The sequence below is a fragment of the Monodelphis domestica genome, chromosome 3, assembly GCF_027887165.1.
Source record: "Monodelphis domestica isolate mMonDom1 chromosome 3, mMonDom1.pri, whole genome shotgun sequence".
NCBI lineage: Eukaryota > Metazoa > Chordata > Mammalia > Didelphimorphia > Didelphidae > Monodelphis > Monodelphis domestica.
Window position 1 is genome coordinate 278,502,957 of NC_077229.1, and position 18,458 is coordinate 278,521,414.

At 36.4% G+C, this 18,458-nt stretch overlaps 1 protein-coding gene across 1 annotated transcript in view; it reads left to right on the forward strand.

Annotated features, from left to right (window-relative positions):
• Window positions 1-18,458, forward strand: part of PSMA8 (proteasome 20S subunit alpha 8) — a 44,495-nt gene that overhangs the window by 9,799 nt on the left and 16,238 nt on the right. The window contains exon 2 of the mRNA XM_007487582.3: window positions 14,447-14,573. Within this exon, the coding sequence (XP_007487644.1) occupies window positions 14,447-14,573 (127 nt within the window). The remainder of the gene's footprint in view (window positions 1-14,446; window positions 14,574-18,458) is intronic.

An 18,458-nucleotide genomic window follows, 5' to 3' on the forward strand; every position in this document is an offset into this window, starting at 1 on the left:
TTTATAATGATACTAAGATATTATTTGTCTGTTAAAATATTCCTCCTTTTTCCAACTACATAACTGTGAGGCCAGATTTTCTTTTTATACTTCAACCAAAACAACATTGCCAAGTTTGAATGCAGAGGCTGATATGAAAATCAAGCTAACCCAGATGTTAAAGAGAGTTGCAAAATTTTGTTAAAACAGTGCCACTCTTTTCACTTTTTTTTAGGTTGGGGGGAGAAGTAGTTTTTGTTTTTTTTTTTAACCAAAAAGATTTTATGTTCATATTACCATAAGTGGGTTGGTATTGTTTTCAAATGAATTATTAAATATTTTTAAATTTTGTAACTCTTAATACAGTAAATATCTTTAGACATAACCACATAAACAAAAGTTTTTTAAGGTCTTTATTAATTTTTGAGAGTTTAAAGGGTATTTCAAGGCCAAAATGCTAGAGAACTGCAGCTATAGACTAATTATGAATATTAACCAAAAAAAGAACTTAATTAAATTTTATTTTTTTTAATTAATAAGAATTTATTTTCTTTTCCTCCTACCTTCCCACTGATTGGGGGGGGGGGAACCTAAGTAGCAAATATGCATTTGTCAAAACAAATTCCATGTCCAAAAATGTGTTTAATTTTTACTCTTAAGTCTATCACCTTTGTGTCAGGAGGCGAATGGACAAACTGAATGTATAAAAAGCAATTTCAGTACTCTTGGACTTCTTGTTTAGGAAATAATGTGAAGTTAATACTAATACCTTCAGCACCTGAAATATACTAAGAAGTAATAACCAACACAGTGGATCTTAATTTAGGTCAATATATTCAAGATATTAGACCATGTATTTAGTCAAATTAAGTAAAAAGTCACCAAACATTTCATATGATATGATGACCCCATTTAATACTCCCCCATATAGAACAGAAAAGCTGTCTTAATTATCTAGACATATTTATTAATGTGTAGAATATATTTCCTCAAAGTAAAAGAGGGAATAAATAAATTTTTAGACAGATTGAAGTTTTTTTTTGTAATGATCTAGCAACAAAAGGTCACTCTTACCCCACACTTAATTACTTTAAAAATTAATTTTAATTTCTGATTCTGAAGTTAAAATAATTATACACAAACCCCACTAGGATTACATATACAGAACAAATGAGAATTACATATGAAGTAATGAAACTATTTTCATGCTGCTTACTTTTTTTTTAAAAGGATGTAATAAATTCTATATATAATTTTCAAAACTGTCCCTTCTTTGGGATTAGGAAGTTTGGTTTGTGGCTATTCTCTCTTCAACTCACTCCCTATCCTGGCTTTTTTTCTTTTTGTAGTTGTTAATATTTTTTCCCCCTAAACCCTTCTGTCTTCAAATAAATGCTGTATATTGGTTCCAAGGCAGAACAGTAGTAAGGGCTAAGCAAAAGGATGATTTGTCCAGGGTCACATATCTAGAAAGTTTGAGAAGTCACATTTGAACCCAGGACTTCCTATTTTCAGGCCTGGCTCTCAATCCACTGAGCCACCTACTGCCCCTGAGTTTTATGAATTTTTACACCAAATTGTGAGTTTTCTGCCCTTTATCAGTTTCAAATCAGTGAGATTCATTTACTGTCAATTTCTTCCTGTCCACTACCTCCATTTTGGGGTATAGTTTTCTCCTTAAATGCCTTAATTATGAGAAATAAAATGTTTCACACTCTATGGTTTCTTCCTTCCTACATGAGTCTATGCTTCCTTTCCCCCTCCCTCATCAAACCCTCAAAAAACAAATAATCCACCCAAAAGGTCCCTCTGTTTTTCTTATTTAAATTCCTCAATACCCTTTGAAGACAAAATTCTGAAAGGAGACATGTTTTGTTCACTCCTGTAGAATGTTAGCACCACATCCATCATAGGAACCACTTTCAGATGCTCAAATATATTTTTTTGTACATTTCTCTTGATTATTGTGTTTGTATTTTAGAGTTGTACACAGCACTGATCTCTTTCATCAGAAATGATTGAAACTCCTGTTTCATTCTACATCCATTTTATTCCACATAGGGTCATACTCTGCTTTACAGGGTTATTGAATTTTTGGTTCTCTCTCTCTGTTTCTTTTTCTCTCTGTGTCTCTGTATGTCTCTCTGTGTCTCTGTCTGTCTGTCTGTCTCTCTCTCTCATATTGTATTCTAAGATGTTTATAGTAGAAGCCTCCAGGACTTGTGAGATCCTTTTCATGATTTCTTGATACAAAAATACCTTCTTTCTCCTTGCTTGGTGTATTTTTTTTTCTTTGATGTGGAAGCTTTAGATTCTTGAGATTTTTCCTTTTAGGAGATGGATCAGTAGATTCTTTACTTTGTCCTCTGGTTCTAATAGATCTGAACAGTTTTTATTTATGATTTCTCGAAATGGTGTCCAGGTGTGTGTTTTTTTAATGTTTTTCAGAGTCATTTTCTTTAATATCATATCTTACATTGTCATTTTTAAAGTGTTTTGGTTTTGTTCTAATATTTCTTGCTGCCTCAAGGGGTTGTTGATTCCTTTTTGGTCTATTCTGCCTGGGAATCTTTTATGTGGGTAAAATTTAGTACTTTATAGTCTAAGACATTTTCATCTAGCTCATTACTCCAAAGTTTTTCTTTCATTTTAAAAGATCTTTTATTTTATTTCTTCTAAGTATTCATGCTGTCCTTGCAGAAAATTAAGTTTTTTCCTTGTGATTATCTGTGGGTATAGAGGTTACTGTCTCTTTCTAGGCTGGATTTGGGACATCTCTAGGTCTATAACAATTTCCTTTTTTTATACTAGTTGAAGTCTACTTTTTTCATCTCTCCAGCTTTGGTTCCTGAACTAGGTTTTTGTGCCAGGGCAAGGCTCCCCCTCTTGATTTTCCTTTGGGGTGAGATGGTCGTCTGTGCTTGGTCTCACTCTGGATCATCTGCATTTCTTCCTGGACTCTGCTTACTGGGATTAGATCTCCTACCCCTTGAGTCTTTGAGGTTCAGAACACTGGTAGAGTGATGTCTCAGGACAAGGTGTTAGGGGAACCCAAAGCCCATGGACTCCTGAGCTGCCATGATCAGTCTTGAGTTTTATAGCATCAAATCAAACTTAAGAAAAACCGGAATTGTATTGCATCAAATTAAATTTTTAAAAACCTGAGTTTTATGACATAAAATTGTTTAGATTGCCTCTCTGGGCCTCCAAAGGCCTCTTCTTATGGGATTTCAAAAATCCTTAGACCTCTCCTGGGAGAGTGGGAGCTTTCTGTTCCTGTGACTTTTGGACAGGGAATCCTTCAGACGCAAGTGTCTCCACCTATTCTGGTCATCCTAGGAGACAACCTATTTGTTAGCCTAAAGGGGAACTGGCTTTTCAAGCAGCTCTTTTGCCTAATATCTGGGTTTCTCACTGACCTTGTGCAGTTTCAACACTAGAACTACATTTAATATAGTTTTTTAAATTGATACATATCTTCCCTCAGACCCTTAATTAATTAAATGTGACTCTGGGCAAGTCACTTAATGTCTTTCAGCCTCAATTTCTTCTGTAAAATGGGGGCCATGGTAGCACTTTCTTCACATGTGAGGACTGAATGAGATTTTGTATGTAAAGCACTTTGCAAACTTTAAAGCACTATGTGATCTATAACTTGTCACTATTAATTTAAGAAATTTAATTTTTAAATTTAAGGTTTTTCCTATATTAACTGTATAAAGCCTATTGATAAAGGAATTTAGAAACTGACATAGTTGTAAATAATACCAACTGTCAGAATCTTATGTATTGGACTTTTCCTTATGATCAAGTTTTAATGAAGGGAAACCTATATTGTTGGAAATTGTGAATGGGCTAATAAATCTGAATAAGAATGACTAATCAGTATTGTTCTGTATATATTGAATGGTGGGAAATATTTCAAGGGTTACCATGAAAAAGCTGACAGTTTTGATACAGGTTTATTTTTAAATTTTGTCATTATCTTCTCCAGTATGATTCCTTGTGCAATAATTTATTCAAAATGGCACTGAGTTCTTTAATGGTAACCTTGTGCAGTATTGTGCAACAGAAGATTGTGTCTTCACTAAATGGAGAAATGATTTTGTTTTCATTGTCTATGCCGCTATTGACTAAGGAACCTGGGAAGAGTTGTCCATTGTGAGATGGTGGTTTGACAATGAAAAACAGTATCGTGTCAGGCCTGTAGTGGGTTTGACTATTAATAATTGAAGCCGAGTCAGTCTATTTTTGACCAATTAATGTCATCCTCATCTATCTTAAGATTGGACCAGTCATGAGTGATATCTAGTTTGTTGATGCCTTTATGTCTGGATGTATAAGGGGAAAATAGTAGCTTTATTTTACCCATTCTTTTATTTATTATATTCAAATATAATCAGCAATAGCCAGTGTGTGAATTTGTTTTAAGGGAGGACTTTGTGTTGTACCATTTTTTTTAACCTTTCTTTGTGTGAATACCCAGTGCTTAACACAGTGCCTGGCACATGGTAAGTACTTAATTAAATGTTTTTCTATTGATGGATCAATTGATTAATGGAGAACATTTCCCAAGAAGTTGACTCCCAGTTGAAGCCTTGGAAATCCCTGAAAGCATATAATGGACATTGATACCAGAAGTAATGATGACTACTTTAACAAAACAAAATGATTCCAATTTTACAAGCAACTACTTTTGCTAAAATAATACATTCAGATTCCTCTTGGTTCTTCTCATGATGCACCCTATTCTCCAGATGATAGCAAAAGTCACTTCAAGCTCTAGATCTCAAGTTCACCACCATGATGTTCACTTAAAAGCTTAAGTAAACCTCTGGTAGGGTCAACAATTGGCCCAGAATATTTTTAGTCTATTTTGGAGGACTGTGAAAGTCTGTGTAGCCAAAAGGATATATTGAAAACACAAGTTGAGGAAGGGGGGACCCCCCCCCCAATGCATTCATTGTGGTTATGTTTGAATATTAGCATTACTTATGAGAAACAGAAGCAAAGCTTTATTTTACCCATTCCTTCATTCAGTAATGACTAGAATTGAGTGATATAGTGAACAGGAAATGTGCTATTGCAAAATTTGCCAAGCTCAGACATCATAGCAGGGAGATGATAGGAAAACTATTGCCAGCAAATTTAGAATATCACCAAATGATGGTGATCATGATGATAGCTTTTAGTTGTTTTCAGTCATGTCCAATTCTCTGTGACTCCACGTGGAGTTTTCTTGGTAGAAATACTGGAGTGGTTTGTCATTTCCTTCTGCAATTTTACAGATGAGGAAACTGACACCAAAAGGGTTAAGTGACTGGCATAGGGTCACACAGCTAGTAATTGCGTGAGGCTATATTTGAACTTAGGTCTTTCTGATTCTAGACCCAGTGCTTTATCAAACACAGAGCAAACTAGCTCCCTACTAACCTGTCATGGGATGAGTTGGAGGCCAGAGAACGATTGTTTCAGGATTATGACAGATTTATTACTAAAGGAAGCAGTATAAACACCATTGGAGAGTAATTTGCATTGGCTGCAGTAACTATAGTCCCTTGCCTTTTACAAATCTATTCAGTGCTTTGCTCTCTTACCATAATAAGTTGTTCACATGAAAGACCCTTTTTTGAAATAAACAAATTTTAAAAATATAACGTACTAAACAGCGCCTTAATAAAATGTTTTTAAATTAATGATTAGTTGACCCCTGATTAAAGTCATTATAAAATGCTAGATAGGCATTATTTTGTTCCCTGAACAAGAATTAGCTTTCTCAGTTAATTGCAATGATGTAAATGAAAAATTTAAGTCCATAAGGCCTTATGGCGAGTACTATGTCTCATTCTGTAGGACAAGAAGAGAAACCTTAATCTGGTTTGGGCCTTTTGAGTTAGCTCATTATCTAGTGAAAGATCATAAAAGGTTGCATACCTTGTTCAACATTAGAACAAAAATTTGACATTTAATTTCTCATTTTTAAAGTTTGTGTTTTTGAGGTAAAGTTTTAATTTTTTAAAATTGAGTTTATTCTAGTTTTATGAATAAAAATTTCTTTTTTTTTATTCAGTAGTCAACAAATGTTCCTCAGGTAAAGACTTCTAAACTACAAAACAGTAGAAGTATGAGTTAATTATCCATATCACGGCAAGAAATCCAGAGCTGAATAGGAAGGCCATTGTTGGTTCTCCAGTTCAACCTGTGCCTGCAACTCTACTGCAATATCCTTGACCTTCAGGGATGCTTAATGGGCTCTTTTCCAAGGGAGTCCATTGTATTTTTTTTTTTAGTCCATTCTATTTTTGAGTACAGTTCTTGGTTCTGTCCACCAGAAGTCTGTCATTCTGGAGTCACATGATGTGCCTTCAAATAACTCAAAGGCAGCTTTAGCCCCAGATCTATTTTTCTCCAGGTTACAGATGACCACCTGCATTAGAAACTACAGCAATCCAGAAAAGCAGAAAGCTTACACTCAGTTCTTCCTCTCCCCTGACCACTGATAGATTCTGAACAGAACCACCTAATTTCCTAGAAAGGAAGGGGGAAACTCCCAAGAACAGAGCACCATGAGAGGGGCTAGGATTTTCTAGAATGGACTTCAGGCATATTCTAGAGACAACCATAGGCATGACCCCTAAGCCTTAGCAAAGAGCACAGCTACTTATATTTTGTGAAGAGAGGCATTCTAAGAGGAGGAAGAATAATTTGGGAGCTCAAGGACTCTGGCCATGGGATAGACTGAAGAATACGAGGGAGAAAACAGAAAGGGAAGATGATAAACCAAAATTTTTCCCTCCCAAGTCTCCTTGGAAGGGAGGACTATATTTTAAAATGAACGTGTTATAAAATAACATCATTGGTAAAACTTTTAAAAAAGCAATTCGTTTTAGTCTTTACATGTAGATTCTGGGTACAGGAATTAGGAGACTGTTCAGTGAAAAGAGTCCAGGTTATGTGGGTCAAGACTCAGACTAATGGGAAAAGGGTAATGAGTTTGGAATCAAAGGACCAAATTTTAGATTCTGCCTGTTGTCATTTTTTGTGTGGCCATGGACATTTCCTACTTTACTTCTAGGCCTCATTTTCCTCATTTATCAAAAATGAATTCATTGGACTTATTGTTTTTATTTACTGTCTTAATTCTGAATTTAGCAAACACTAAATAAACTAGGTACTTCCCTATGTATAGGAGGACAAAAAAGAGGAATGTACATGAAACTGTAGGTTTCTATTATAAACAACTTAGTTTTCCTTTTTTTAAAGTATGTACCTCCCATTTATTCTGCATGTCATGTTTGTACATGGCTCCTGACATGTTGTCTCCTCCATTAGATTGTGAATACCTTGAGAGCAATAATGGTTTTGGCTTTTCTTGCATCCCCTGTTCTTAGTACAGTGTCTGACATAATTAGCTCTTGAAAGTTTGTTGATTGACAGACTGACTCCACAGATGTAACTCTTGAAGCTTGCTGACATTATTATATTCCTTCTAGGTAGCTTCCCCTGACTGTCCCAGAGGCATGTCAAATTCAGTATCCCTGTTGCAAAGCTCATTATCTTCCTGTACCTCTCCCTAACTTCCCTTTCTTTCTTTCAAGAATACTCCCATTCTCCAAGTCTTCAGGAGTCATCAGCTGAGAAGCATCCTCCAGGTTTTGTTTTCCCTCCACACCCATACTCAATCTGTGGCCACCTTCCTTTGATCTCTTCTCCATAACATCTTTCCCATTCATCCCCTTCTATTCATTCAAAACATTACACCCTCCCTTCTTCTAGTATAGACCTTAATTATGACTCACTTAGACTACTGTGATAGCTTCATCATTGATCTTCTTGCTTACCATCCCTTTTCCTACCTTCAATCCCTACTACATGGATCATTCTAAAAGCACAGGTCACATCCTGCCATTTCCTCACCCAAGAAACACCAGTGGCCCCCTTGAATGAAAGGAGAACCCCTCTGTTTTAACATTTCACAAGCCCATCACGACCAGACTCCACCCTGTCTCTGGCATTTTTCCACTTCTTAGTTTATTTATCATAGTCCACTTGATCCTGTTTCCCCAAGTGCATCACATCTTATACCAGTGATGGTGAACCTATGGCACACAGAGCACTCTCTGTGGGCCTGAGGTCACCCCCACCTCCCCTTCTCCACTGGGCCTGATGACATTTTTTCACATCCCTCACCCTTCTGCCCAGCAGTCCAATAGGAGTGTTCCTCCCTCCCCTGTGTAGGGTAAGGGGTGTGTGTGTGTGGGCATACTCAGCATGTGGTGGTGGGAGGGGCATGGCACTCAGTGGGGGGGGGGGTGGCACTTCATCTCTAAAAGGTTTGCCATCACTGTCTTAGACTTTCTTGCCTTTGCCCAGGCTTATCACTTGATACATATTTCCATATCATTCATTTTTGTATTGGAGTAATCTTTTAAAACCAAAACCTCAAATCATATACTCATATAAACAAATGATAAGTCATATATTTCATTATGCTTTTCTCAATATCTCTACATTTTGAGATTGGGTTTTGGGGTTTTCTTGGCAAAGATACTGGAGTGGTTTGCCATTTCCTTCTCAAGTACATTTTCCAGATGAGGAAACCCTATTGGTTAAGTGACTTTCCCAGAGTCACAGCTAGCCAGTGTTTGAGGCAGTGTTTGAATTCAGGCAGATGAATGTCCCTGACTCCAGGGATGGTCCGCTATCTTCTTTACCATGTATGTATATTTGAACCTTATATATATATATATATATATATATATATATATATATATATATATATATATACATATAACTGTTTATTATTATTCCTGTTTTCTTTCTCTACTTGGAATGCTTTTCTCTCTGGGTCTAAATCTTAGGTATTCAAAGTGTGCCCTCTATGAAATCTTCCATCATTACTATAGCTTTCATTGACATCTTTCACCTTTCAACCACTGTAGTACTTATAGTCTCTATTACACAATTTAGCTCTTAAATTTCCATCCTGTTTTGTATTAACTCTTGTTTTGGGGGTCTAAAGTTCTTTGAAAGTAAATATCACATCTCACTCCTCTAACCCCAAGGACATAAAGCTAACATATTGGGCATTCAGTAATACTTGCTCTGGTGAATTAATGGACCCATTCTTTGCCTGAACTAAAAAACTCAAAATATTAGAGAATTTGAAAAAAGCATAATGAATTAATTTGATTATCTGAACAAGGTTGCTGGGATAAATTATTACAGACAACTCAAAACTCATTTTAACAAACCATTAGTCTTTTTCACTCCAAACTAACAAGTACTCAAAATTTAAAGATATTAAAGATAAGATTTCATTTTGTCACTTTTAATTTTTCTGGTCTACCATAAAGCAAGAGGTGCTAATGAGCAAATGTTATTGAGAAGACAAGATGTCACTATGTAATCCACTTAATTAGATAATCAGTTCCTGAATAATTATAATTGATCATCCATAAAGCAGGATCTTGACCTTCTTGGAACCTTTTATACTTTTGTATTTTAATTTCCCAATTTTATTCTTTGCTTCTTTAAAATCATGATGTAAAAAATAAATAAATAAACTCATGATGTAAAAATAAATACCTAAATTCATGATGCAATGGAAAGCTCTTTCCTTCCTTCTTTTTTTACAGTGCAGTAAAGGAAACTTTCCTTTCTGAGTTTCTATTATAAAAACTTCTCATTTCTCTCTGATCTATTTGCTTTAGATTTCTTAGCTTTGTCTTGTGGTCTCCTTTATACTTGTTTATACCTTTATACCTGTTCTCTCCTTATACTTACTTGCCATATTAGTGAATGTGAAAAATCTAACTCCATTGTTTTATTTCTTCTTTTATGGTAGCAGTGTAACAGTTAAAATTTAGGGGAGACGGGGAGACTGAGGCAGGTAGAAATTAGTTTCTCTCTGCAAGGAGTATTATATTTTTTTAGAGGTTTATTGAAGATTAAGAAAATACAGGATAAGAGACACGTGTCCAGGCCATAGAGTGGCCTAGACACAACCTCACCTACATTATGAAAAAAAGCCACATCTGCCCCAAACGGAAGTCCAAGACCCAAGAGAGAGCCTCCAAAGCCTTTGAATCAGCTTAAATACCTTCTCAATCTCGGCCCAGGTGAGATTACAAGGCATTCTGGGGAAGTGGAGCAAAGGCTGAAGGGGATTGTAGTCCTGTATTCGAGTCTATTTTTTACATTCCCCTGTTTTATCGTTTGAAAAAATTAATTTTTTTCCCAAAGGATCATGAAAACATAATCAATTTAAAGATTACAATAATTTGAGGATAAGAGAAACAAAAGAATAAAACCAATAATTGCTGAACGCATTGACAAAAAGCCAGTTAGGGGGCAGTCCCCTTTGGCATGAAAGTACAGATACAAATAAATGTTCAATCAACCACACCCAAAGTTCAATTTTGTGCAACTTGTGGTCTGGAGGCTTCTTCATGGTGGCTTCTCCAACAGTTCAGTTCTGGATTCAGAGAGGTAGCATCTTCTTTACCTAAAATTCTTCTCAAAAGGAATTTAAACTTTGCAATTTAAATAATGATATTTTTTTACATTTCCCCCGTTAAGATGGTGATTTAAAAAAAAAAAGGATCAATTATGGATGCATGGCTGAGGTATATGAATCAATTGGCAAGAGATATTAAAAAGACATCAGGAAAATCAAAAAGAAAAGAAAAATTTCTGGATGGAAATATAGACTATCAAAGTCTTATGTGTAAAAATTCCAAGTAGAAGAAAAATAAATCTGTAACAGGTCCTTGAATCAGGGCCTAATCAAAATGATCTAAGCAATGAGGTGTTTACCCAGTCAGTAGCCAGGACTACAGAAAGGTACCATACTATGAGAGGCAGAAAAGGAAGGGACCAGGTTATAGAAGCCAAGTAGGAGCCAAGGTTTTGGGGATACTCGTCTGTGAGTATCTTCAGAGTGATTGTGGACACAAGGAAAGCTTATGTCTTAACACATGTTAAACATAGTAACCTCGAGTCTTCACACTAGGTTCAAGACCTTTGTATTGGCCTAGAAGTGCATCAATCCATCCTGGATTGGCCTTTTTTTTTTTTGGCTCTGTGCAATGGCTCTTGTGTGTATATCTTGTCCTGGAATCAGACAGAATCATTAAGCAAAGTCCCATAATTTATTTAAATAATTAGTGGCATCATTTTTATAGTCACAAGCTTTTTAGGGCATGCTCTGACAAATGTATTTCAAACTTGTAGCACTGAAAAGTCAAAAAGTTAAAGAAAATCTTAATGCTGGTGACATGTGCTTCAAATATAAAAAGGAGAGAAAAAATAATAAAAAATGAAAAAGTATATTGCACATGCAAGAAAAATATAATAATAAAAGAGCTTTAAAAATTCAAAAATATAGCTTATAATCATTGACACTCTGTGTCAGCTAAGAAAATAAAGATTACAAGACTTTCTCACCAAAAATGAGATCCATTTCCTCTTAATATCTGGCCATGATCACTGTGAGTAGAAGGCAAATGAATTGAACAAGGTTAACAATTTTTTCATTTTTAAAAATACAGTAGTACAACTATGTAGTTACCAAAATCCCCAAAATTCTCAATAGCCCAATTAATTACAATAGCAAACAAACACACTTTCATATTTCACATAAGTTGCTGTATGACATTTTTAAAACCTATGAATTGATGGACATTTGTCACAATTTTTACAGACATAGCAATCTTTCAACCTTGGTAATAAACATATATTTTTTTAAACAAAGTAAAACTCATCTAGGGTTAAGAACATAATCAAGAAATCTATATATCATTCTGGTGCAAGTAAAGTAGTGAGCTGAAGAGTATAAATAAAGGGGTGCTCCTTTTGGAGGCTTTTTAAGGGTACAAATGCCCTGAAATTAACTGCCCAACTTCCATTCACATGTGGGAAGGTTGGGGTTTATAAAATGTATTTCACTTCAGCTAATGGGCCTTACCTCGTGGTAGGGGCAGGCAAAAATAACCAGATTGTTAAAAAAAAAATTCCAAAAATCATATTTAAAAAACCCTTAAAATCAAATCATTTGAGGTATTTAGCACATTAAAATTCCAAAGGTTGTTAATACAATTATAACCAGTTCTGAAGTCCATCTGTCCTCAGCAAAGTAGAAAAAAGCTGTTTTTTCATATATGGGCTTATTCACAATAATATTTGTTCAACACAGTTATAGGGGAAAAACAACAGAATTTCAAAACTCAGTACATTCAAAATAAATTCAATCAACCTTCAGTTCAAGCAGAATAATATTGAATCCAGTAATATATGAACTTAAAATCACAAAGTTAAACCTTAAACAAAAAATGCAATAGAATACAGAGATTTTTATAAACCATTGGAGTCTGAAATGCCTTAGAATATAGTCTTTAGTCTCTTCAAAGTTCCTTGGGGTTTTTTTTGTTTGTTTTTAATTATCCATTTAAATGTCTATTGCCCGAAGGCAGAGTAGTAAGGGCTAGGCAATGGGTTTCAAGGGACCTGTCCAGGGCCCCATAGCTGGGAAGTATCTGAGGCCAGATTTTAACCCAGGACCGAATGTCTTTATGTCTGGCTTGGTGGTTGCTGAGCCACCCATTTTCCTCCCCAAAGTTAAAGTTGAATATTTGGGCTGAGTCTGCTCCCTGACAGGCAGGTAAAATCAATGAAATTACCAGAACAGTCAAAAATCCTTTTAAACAGCCCATTGCTTTTTAAGTTTCTGTTTGAAAAATCTGTTTCTTCTCTCCCTTTTCTCTCTTTCCCCTCTCCCCTGATATGATCCCTCCTCCTGCCCCAGTCCACCCACGTGGAGCCAATACACCCCCGTTTGCTTGGAGGCTTAGCTTAAGGGAAAATTACCTGGTCTCCTTTCCCTCTCCTCTCTTCCCTCTGCCCACATGGCCAATACTGTTACCAGCTGGTCGCAAGGAGTCCTCAGCAATCTGCTCCAAGGATCTGGGTGATGAGCCGGCTGGGGTCACGCTCATGGGTCTGGGGCTGGGGTGATGAGCTGTCTGGGTCGGAGGCCAGATGGGTGAGAGACAGACCGCCAGGGTGGGTCGGGCCGGGAGCCGGAGACCAGGTGAGAGGCCAGGAGAGGGCTGCAGGCAGGAGCTGATCAAGATGTTTTTCTAAAGAGCATCTTGGAGAATCGTGGCTTTAAAAAAATCATTATCTAGGCTAAAAAAGTTCTCATCCTTTCGTGGTTGCCATCTGTAACAGTTAAAATTTAGGGGAGACGGGGAGACTGAGGCAGGTAGAAATTAGTTTCTCTCTGCAAGGAGTATTATATTTTTTTAGAGGTTTATTGAAGATTAAGAAAATACAGGATAAGAGACACGTGTCCAGGCCATAGAGTGGCCTAGACACAACCTCACCTACATTATGAAAAAAAGCCACATCTGCCCCAAACGGAAGTCCAAGACCCAAGAGAGAGCCTCCAAAGCCTTTGAATCAGCTTAAATACCTTCTCAATCTCGGCCCAGGTGAGATTACAAGGCATTCTGGGGAAGTGGAGCAAAGGCTCAAGGGGATTGTAGTCCTGTATTCGAGTCTATTTTTTACAGCAGGAATGCAAATCTGCATGGTGATGTCCCCAGGTTTTTCAGTTATTGTTAATATATTTCCTTCAAATGTCTCCCACTTAGGCATACTATAATCAACTAAACTGCCTTTAGTATCTTTGAGAAAGCAAATTAATACTTCAGATTGGGTGTATCTGATGCTTACTTTAATGTCTCTTCAACACACTAGCTATTACACAGAAGGTATTAGCGCCAAATCCTTATGTCTAAGACATGGTGTATGGGATTAGCAGGCACATTAAGGGGCAGCTAGGTGACTCAATGGATAGAGAAATAGACTTGGTGATGGAAAGTCCTGGGTTCAAATGTGACTTCAGACATTTCCTAACTGCGTGACTCTGGGAAATGTCATTTAACCCTAATTGCATAGCCATATTGTTCTTCAGTCTTGGAATTACTACTAAGTACTAATTCTAAGACAGAAGGTAAGGATTAAAAATTTAAAACAGTCCCATTGTGACCCTCTGAAAAAAATAGATTTACTGATGGGGGAACTGGGATAACAAGTTCAAAAGACTTAGGGAAGAATGGAAATCAAGACAGGGAGTAAATGAGATGGCCTGCAATAGAACCAGAATAGAAAAGCTAGCAGTCCATCAAGGTGTAGTAAAAAGTGCTTGTTATCGGTGTCAAGAATGGTCTGTCTAGAACTTTCATTTAGAAAGGTTCACTGTGTCTCTCATCACTCTTTTGTGAAATATTAAAAGTCAAAATACACGGGGAAAGACAATTCAGAATTGACTTTATAGATACTTATGAAAAGTATCTTTCACCCTTTGAATAATTACACCTATATATTTTTTTCTTCACTGAATAATTGTAAAATACTTTTTATTATTAAAAGTACTAACCTTTTCTGCCTTTTTTTGACTCAGGTTGGAATTCGAGGCACTGATATAGTTGTGTTGGGAGTAGAAAAAAAATCTGTTGCCAAGCTCCAAGATGAAAGAACCGTAAGGAAGATCTGTGCCCTTGATGACCATGTCTGCATGGCTTTTGCAGGTATTTATGGACCAAGCTCGAATAGAGATACAGGAGAGTATTGCAATTCAAATGAATTTGCAATGGCAAAGTCACTGTTGGAGAATTGGATTTATTGACCATGTCCACATGGCTTGATTATCTGAATAGGGACTGCATGGGGAAATTATTGCAGATAATTCAGACTCCTCATCTGAACGCATTAGTCTTTTCAGGTAGTTATGGGTCAAGATTAGAGATACAAGAGAATAGTTGCACAGTACAATTGGTAATAGTAAAGCGTCTAGTGTAGAATTGGGTTTAGTTTCATATACAGAAAACTTCCCCCCCTCCCCATCATCATAGCTAAATACTAGCAATATCTAGTTTTATCATACCCTAACAATGTCGATTGAGCAATGTGAAGGACAGTGTGGTGTAATAGGAAGAATACCTTGGAGTTGGAACACCTTGGGTCTGAGTCCCAATTGCACCATGAACTTCTGGGAGATATAAAAACACTCTGGCTCCTCCTTCTCTACTATTGATGAGTTAAAATACAAATTTATATGCTAGCATTTAAGGTTCTGTTGTTTCACTCTGTTTCCAAAATACCTTTCTAGCCTTAATGCACTCACACTCTCCTTTCACATACTTTAAAATTCTGGATGTTCTGTAGTTGGCCAATTTGAACACAGCATCTTCTGGCTTTGTGTAATTGGCCAGGCCCCTTATACAGATGTGCTCCCTCTTGTTTTCATCCTTTCAGAATCCTTCTCTTCCTTTATGACTCAACTTGGGTGTTAGGTCTTCTTTGCTCATATGATGTACCCCCATGTAATGTCATGACATGCATGTCATATACTCCCCTCCACACCAGTGGTAAGTTCCTTGAGGAAAGGGATTGCCTTAGTACTTAGTAAATACTAGTTGAAGATTTTTTAAATTCAAAGATTAAGGTTGGTTTTTTTGTTTTTGTTTGTTGTTTTTTGGGAGGATTTTTTTTACCTTATTCAAAATATGTACTGTACTGAAAATGTTAACCTTTTAAAAACATATTGCTCAAAAATATGTATATATTTTATCTTACTCCAAGCATAAAATTCTATGTTAAGGGGGCAACTGGGTGGCTCAGTGCGAGAGCCAGGCCTAGAGATGGAAGATCGTAGTTTCAAATCTGGCCTCAATTACTTCCTACCTGTGTGACCCTGGGCCTAGCCCATACCACTCTTCTGCCTTGGAACCAATACAAAGTAATGATTCTAATATGGAAGGTAAGGGTTTAATAAATAAATAAAATAAAATTTGATGTCAAGTTAAAAATAGGTAGATGAAACTTTTTAATTTTAGTTTTTTAATCATTATAATTTAAATCACATTGAAGATCTCAATAGAGTGAGAAAAGGCTAAGATGAAGTATTTTTTTTCTTTTCAGTAACTAAGTCAGTCGGTCTTAGAAGTAGTGAATTAGCTGTAGCCATAAGGTCTGTTGCACTCTTGATGCCATACCCTAAATGGCTTTTTGTGACCTGGGAAAATACATAAATAATAAAGCATAGCATGCTGAAAATTGCAAGGGACTTTGTCCAATCTCCTTATTTTACAGATGAAAAAATTGAGGTCTAGAAAGATTAAGAGACTGTTGTTATTCAGTTGTGTCCAATTCTTTGTGATTCCATTTGGGGTTTTCTTGGCAAAAATATTGGAGTGGTTTGCCATTTCCTTTTTCAGCTTATTTGACCAGTATGGAAACTTGAGGCAGGGTTAAGAATTGGCCAGGGACACACAACTAGTTAAGTGTCTGAAGCCAGATTTGAACTCGGGAAGATCTCTTCCTCACTCTAGCTCCTTACTTTATCTGCTTTCCCACTTATTTGCCTCTTAAAGGACTTATCCAAGGTTAAAGTGTAAATATGCCTCCATAGGCACACTTAGATTATTATCTTAACTTGGGTACAATCTATATTTCTACATTTTTATCAAATTCTATGGTTTTCATAATAAAAGTGATTTAAATTTTATATTTTTCAATTCATTATTTAAACAAGTATTTTTTAATTAAATTCTTTTTTAATGGATGGTTTTGTTTTGTAATGGAAGCCAAAGCAATTGTTTATGTAAGTAATGTCAGAAGCACAGTGGAGCCAGTTAGACTAAACTTTTGATAGAATATTGTGATTAACTTTTCTAAAGAAGCTCTTATTACTTTTGTTTAATTATGAGACTGGAGAAGAACATGCAGAATTTATAATTAATTATGTAGCAATTCCAAATCCCTGGGTGAATGTAACCTTAGAAATCAGTGTGTAGAGTTTTCCAAAGAGTAAACAGTGAAAGGAATAAATACATAGTCCAGCAAATCAATGTTTGAGTGAGTTCTTGTGCCTACTTGCTTCTTTCTGAGTTGATGGTAGGACAGAGCCATTTTCTACCCCTCCCAGCACATGTGATCAGAGTTTTCATTGGTGTATGATATCCCAAACAAATTCTGTCCTCTTTAGACCATCCCTGCAGCAGGTACTGTGTCATATGAAAGACAGTCAAAGGCAATGTAAGGTTGTTAAGAGGACTTGAGGAGGATATGGTAATGTAAAGAGTGAATCCCAAATAATAAAATACCCAAGTCAGCTGCCAAATTTTATGGTGATTTAATTGATATAGTAGAGAAGATTTTAAGAAAAAGGAGGAAAGAAGGGGCTAATACCGGGCAGGAAAATAGGAGATCTAGAAAGTATGAGTGTGAAGGAGAAAAGAATCAGCTTGACTTCCAAAGAGGCTTAGCTAAGATGCCCGAACCTGAAATCAGCTCCAGGGCAAACTCACCATCCAACACTCCAAGATGTCGGAATGCTTAGCATGCTTCCAGCCAGAGTCCTCTCTACAGGGAAAGAAAAAGAGGCAGAAACTGATGTGCCTTATATGGACGTTTTTACATCGCTTTTCTGTGTCTCATCTGTACCAGTGAGGGCTTAGCTTGACTTAGGACAGCCCAGAGGTCTGTCCTTTTTTTGCACATGTCTGTTGAAGGCCTTCTCCTCAGATAATTAAATCTTGAGTTTGATGCAGACCTTTCAAAATCTTGTTAAACTGAGTAGGGTGGAGGATGAGTTTTCCAAGACCTGGTTCTGTTATTCCAAGCATCTCCATTGTTATTGATCAGGAAGTAGCTAAATCAGATCTTCTAAATAATGGTCAGATTAGGGTGGAATAGTTTTAAAATTCACAGTAGCCATCTTCAAATATTTGAAGGGTTGTCTCTGTTGAGGAGCAATGGAGAGGTATTCTGTGTGAAGGCAGAAATAGAACCAGGAGGACTGGGTGGAAGCCGCAAGGACCATATTGTTCCCAGAAATGTTAATGCTATCTAAAAGTAAAAGTGGATGCTTTAGAGTATAATAGTGAGTTCCTCAAAACTGAAGAGATAAGAGTCCCTAGCATTTATAAACCCTCTACTAGGTGCTCTTCAGTCTGCTAAGATCTTTACAAATATTAAAAATGTACAAATCTTTGCAAATATTAAACTCTTTACAAAAATCTCCTTGGATTCTCACAATAGCTGTGAGAGATAAGTGCTATTATTATCCCCAGAGAGGTAAGTGCTATTATTTTCCCCATTTTTAAAGTGGAAGAAACTGAAGCAGGCAGAAGTTGCATGAGTTGCCCAGGATCACACATTTAGTAAGCGTTGAGGTTTGTTTGAATTGGGTGTTCTTGATTCCTGACCAATTGCACCAACTGGCTGCCAAAGATCGAAGATAAGAGGGTATTCCTACGTGAAATAGGGATTTGGACAAGGGGTCTCTGAGATTCTAACCTTCTAAGATTCCATATTTTTTAATTCTATAGAATTGAGGCATATTAAAAAAGAAGGAAATGAAATTAGGGAAATAACTCTCTGAAGTCACGGCACAAATAAGAATGAAGCCA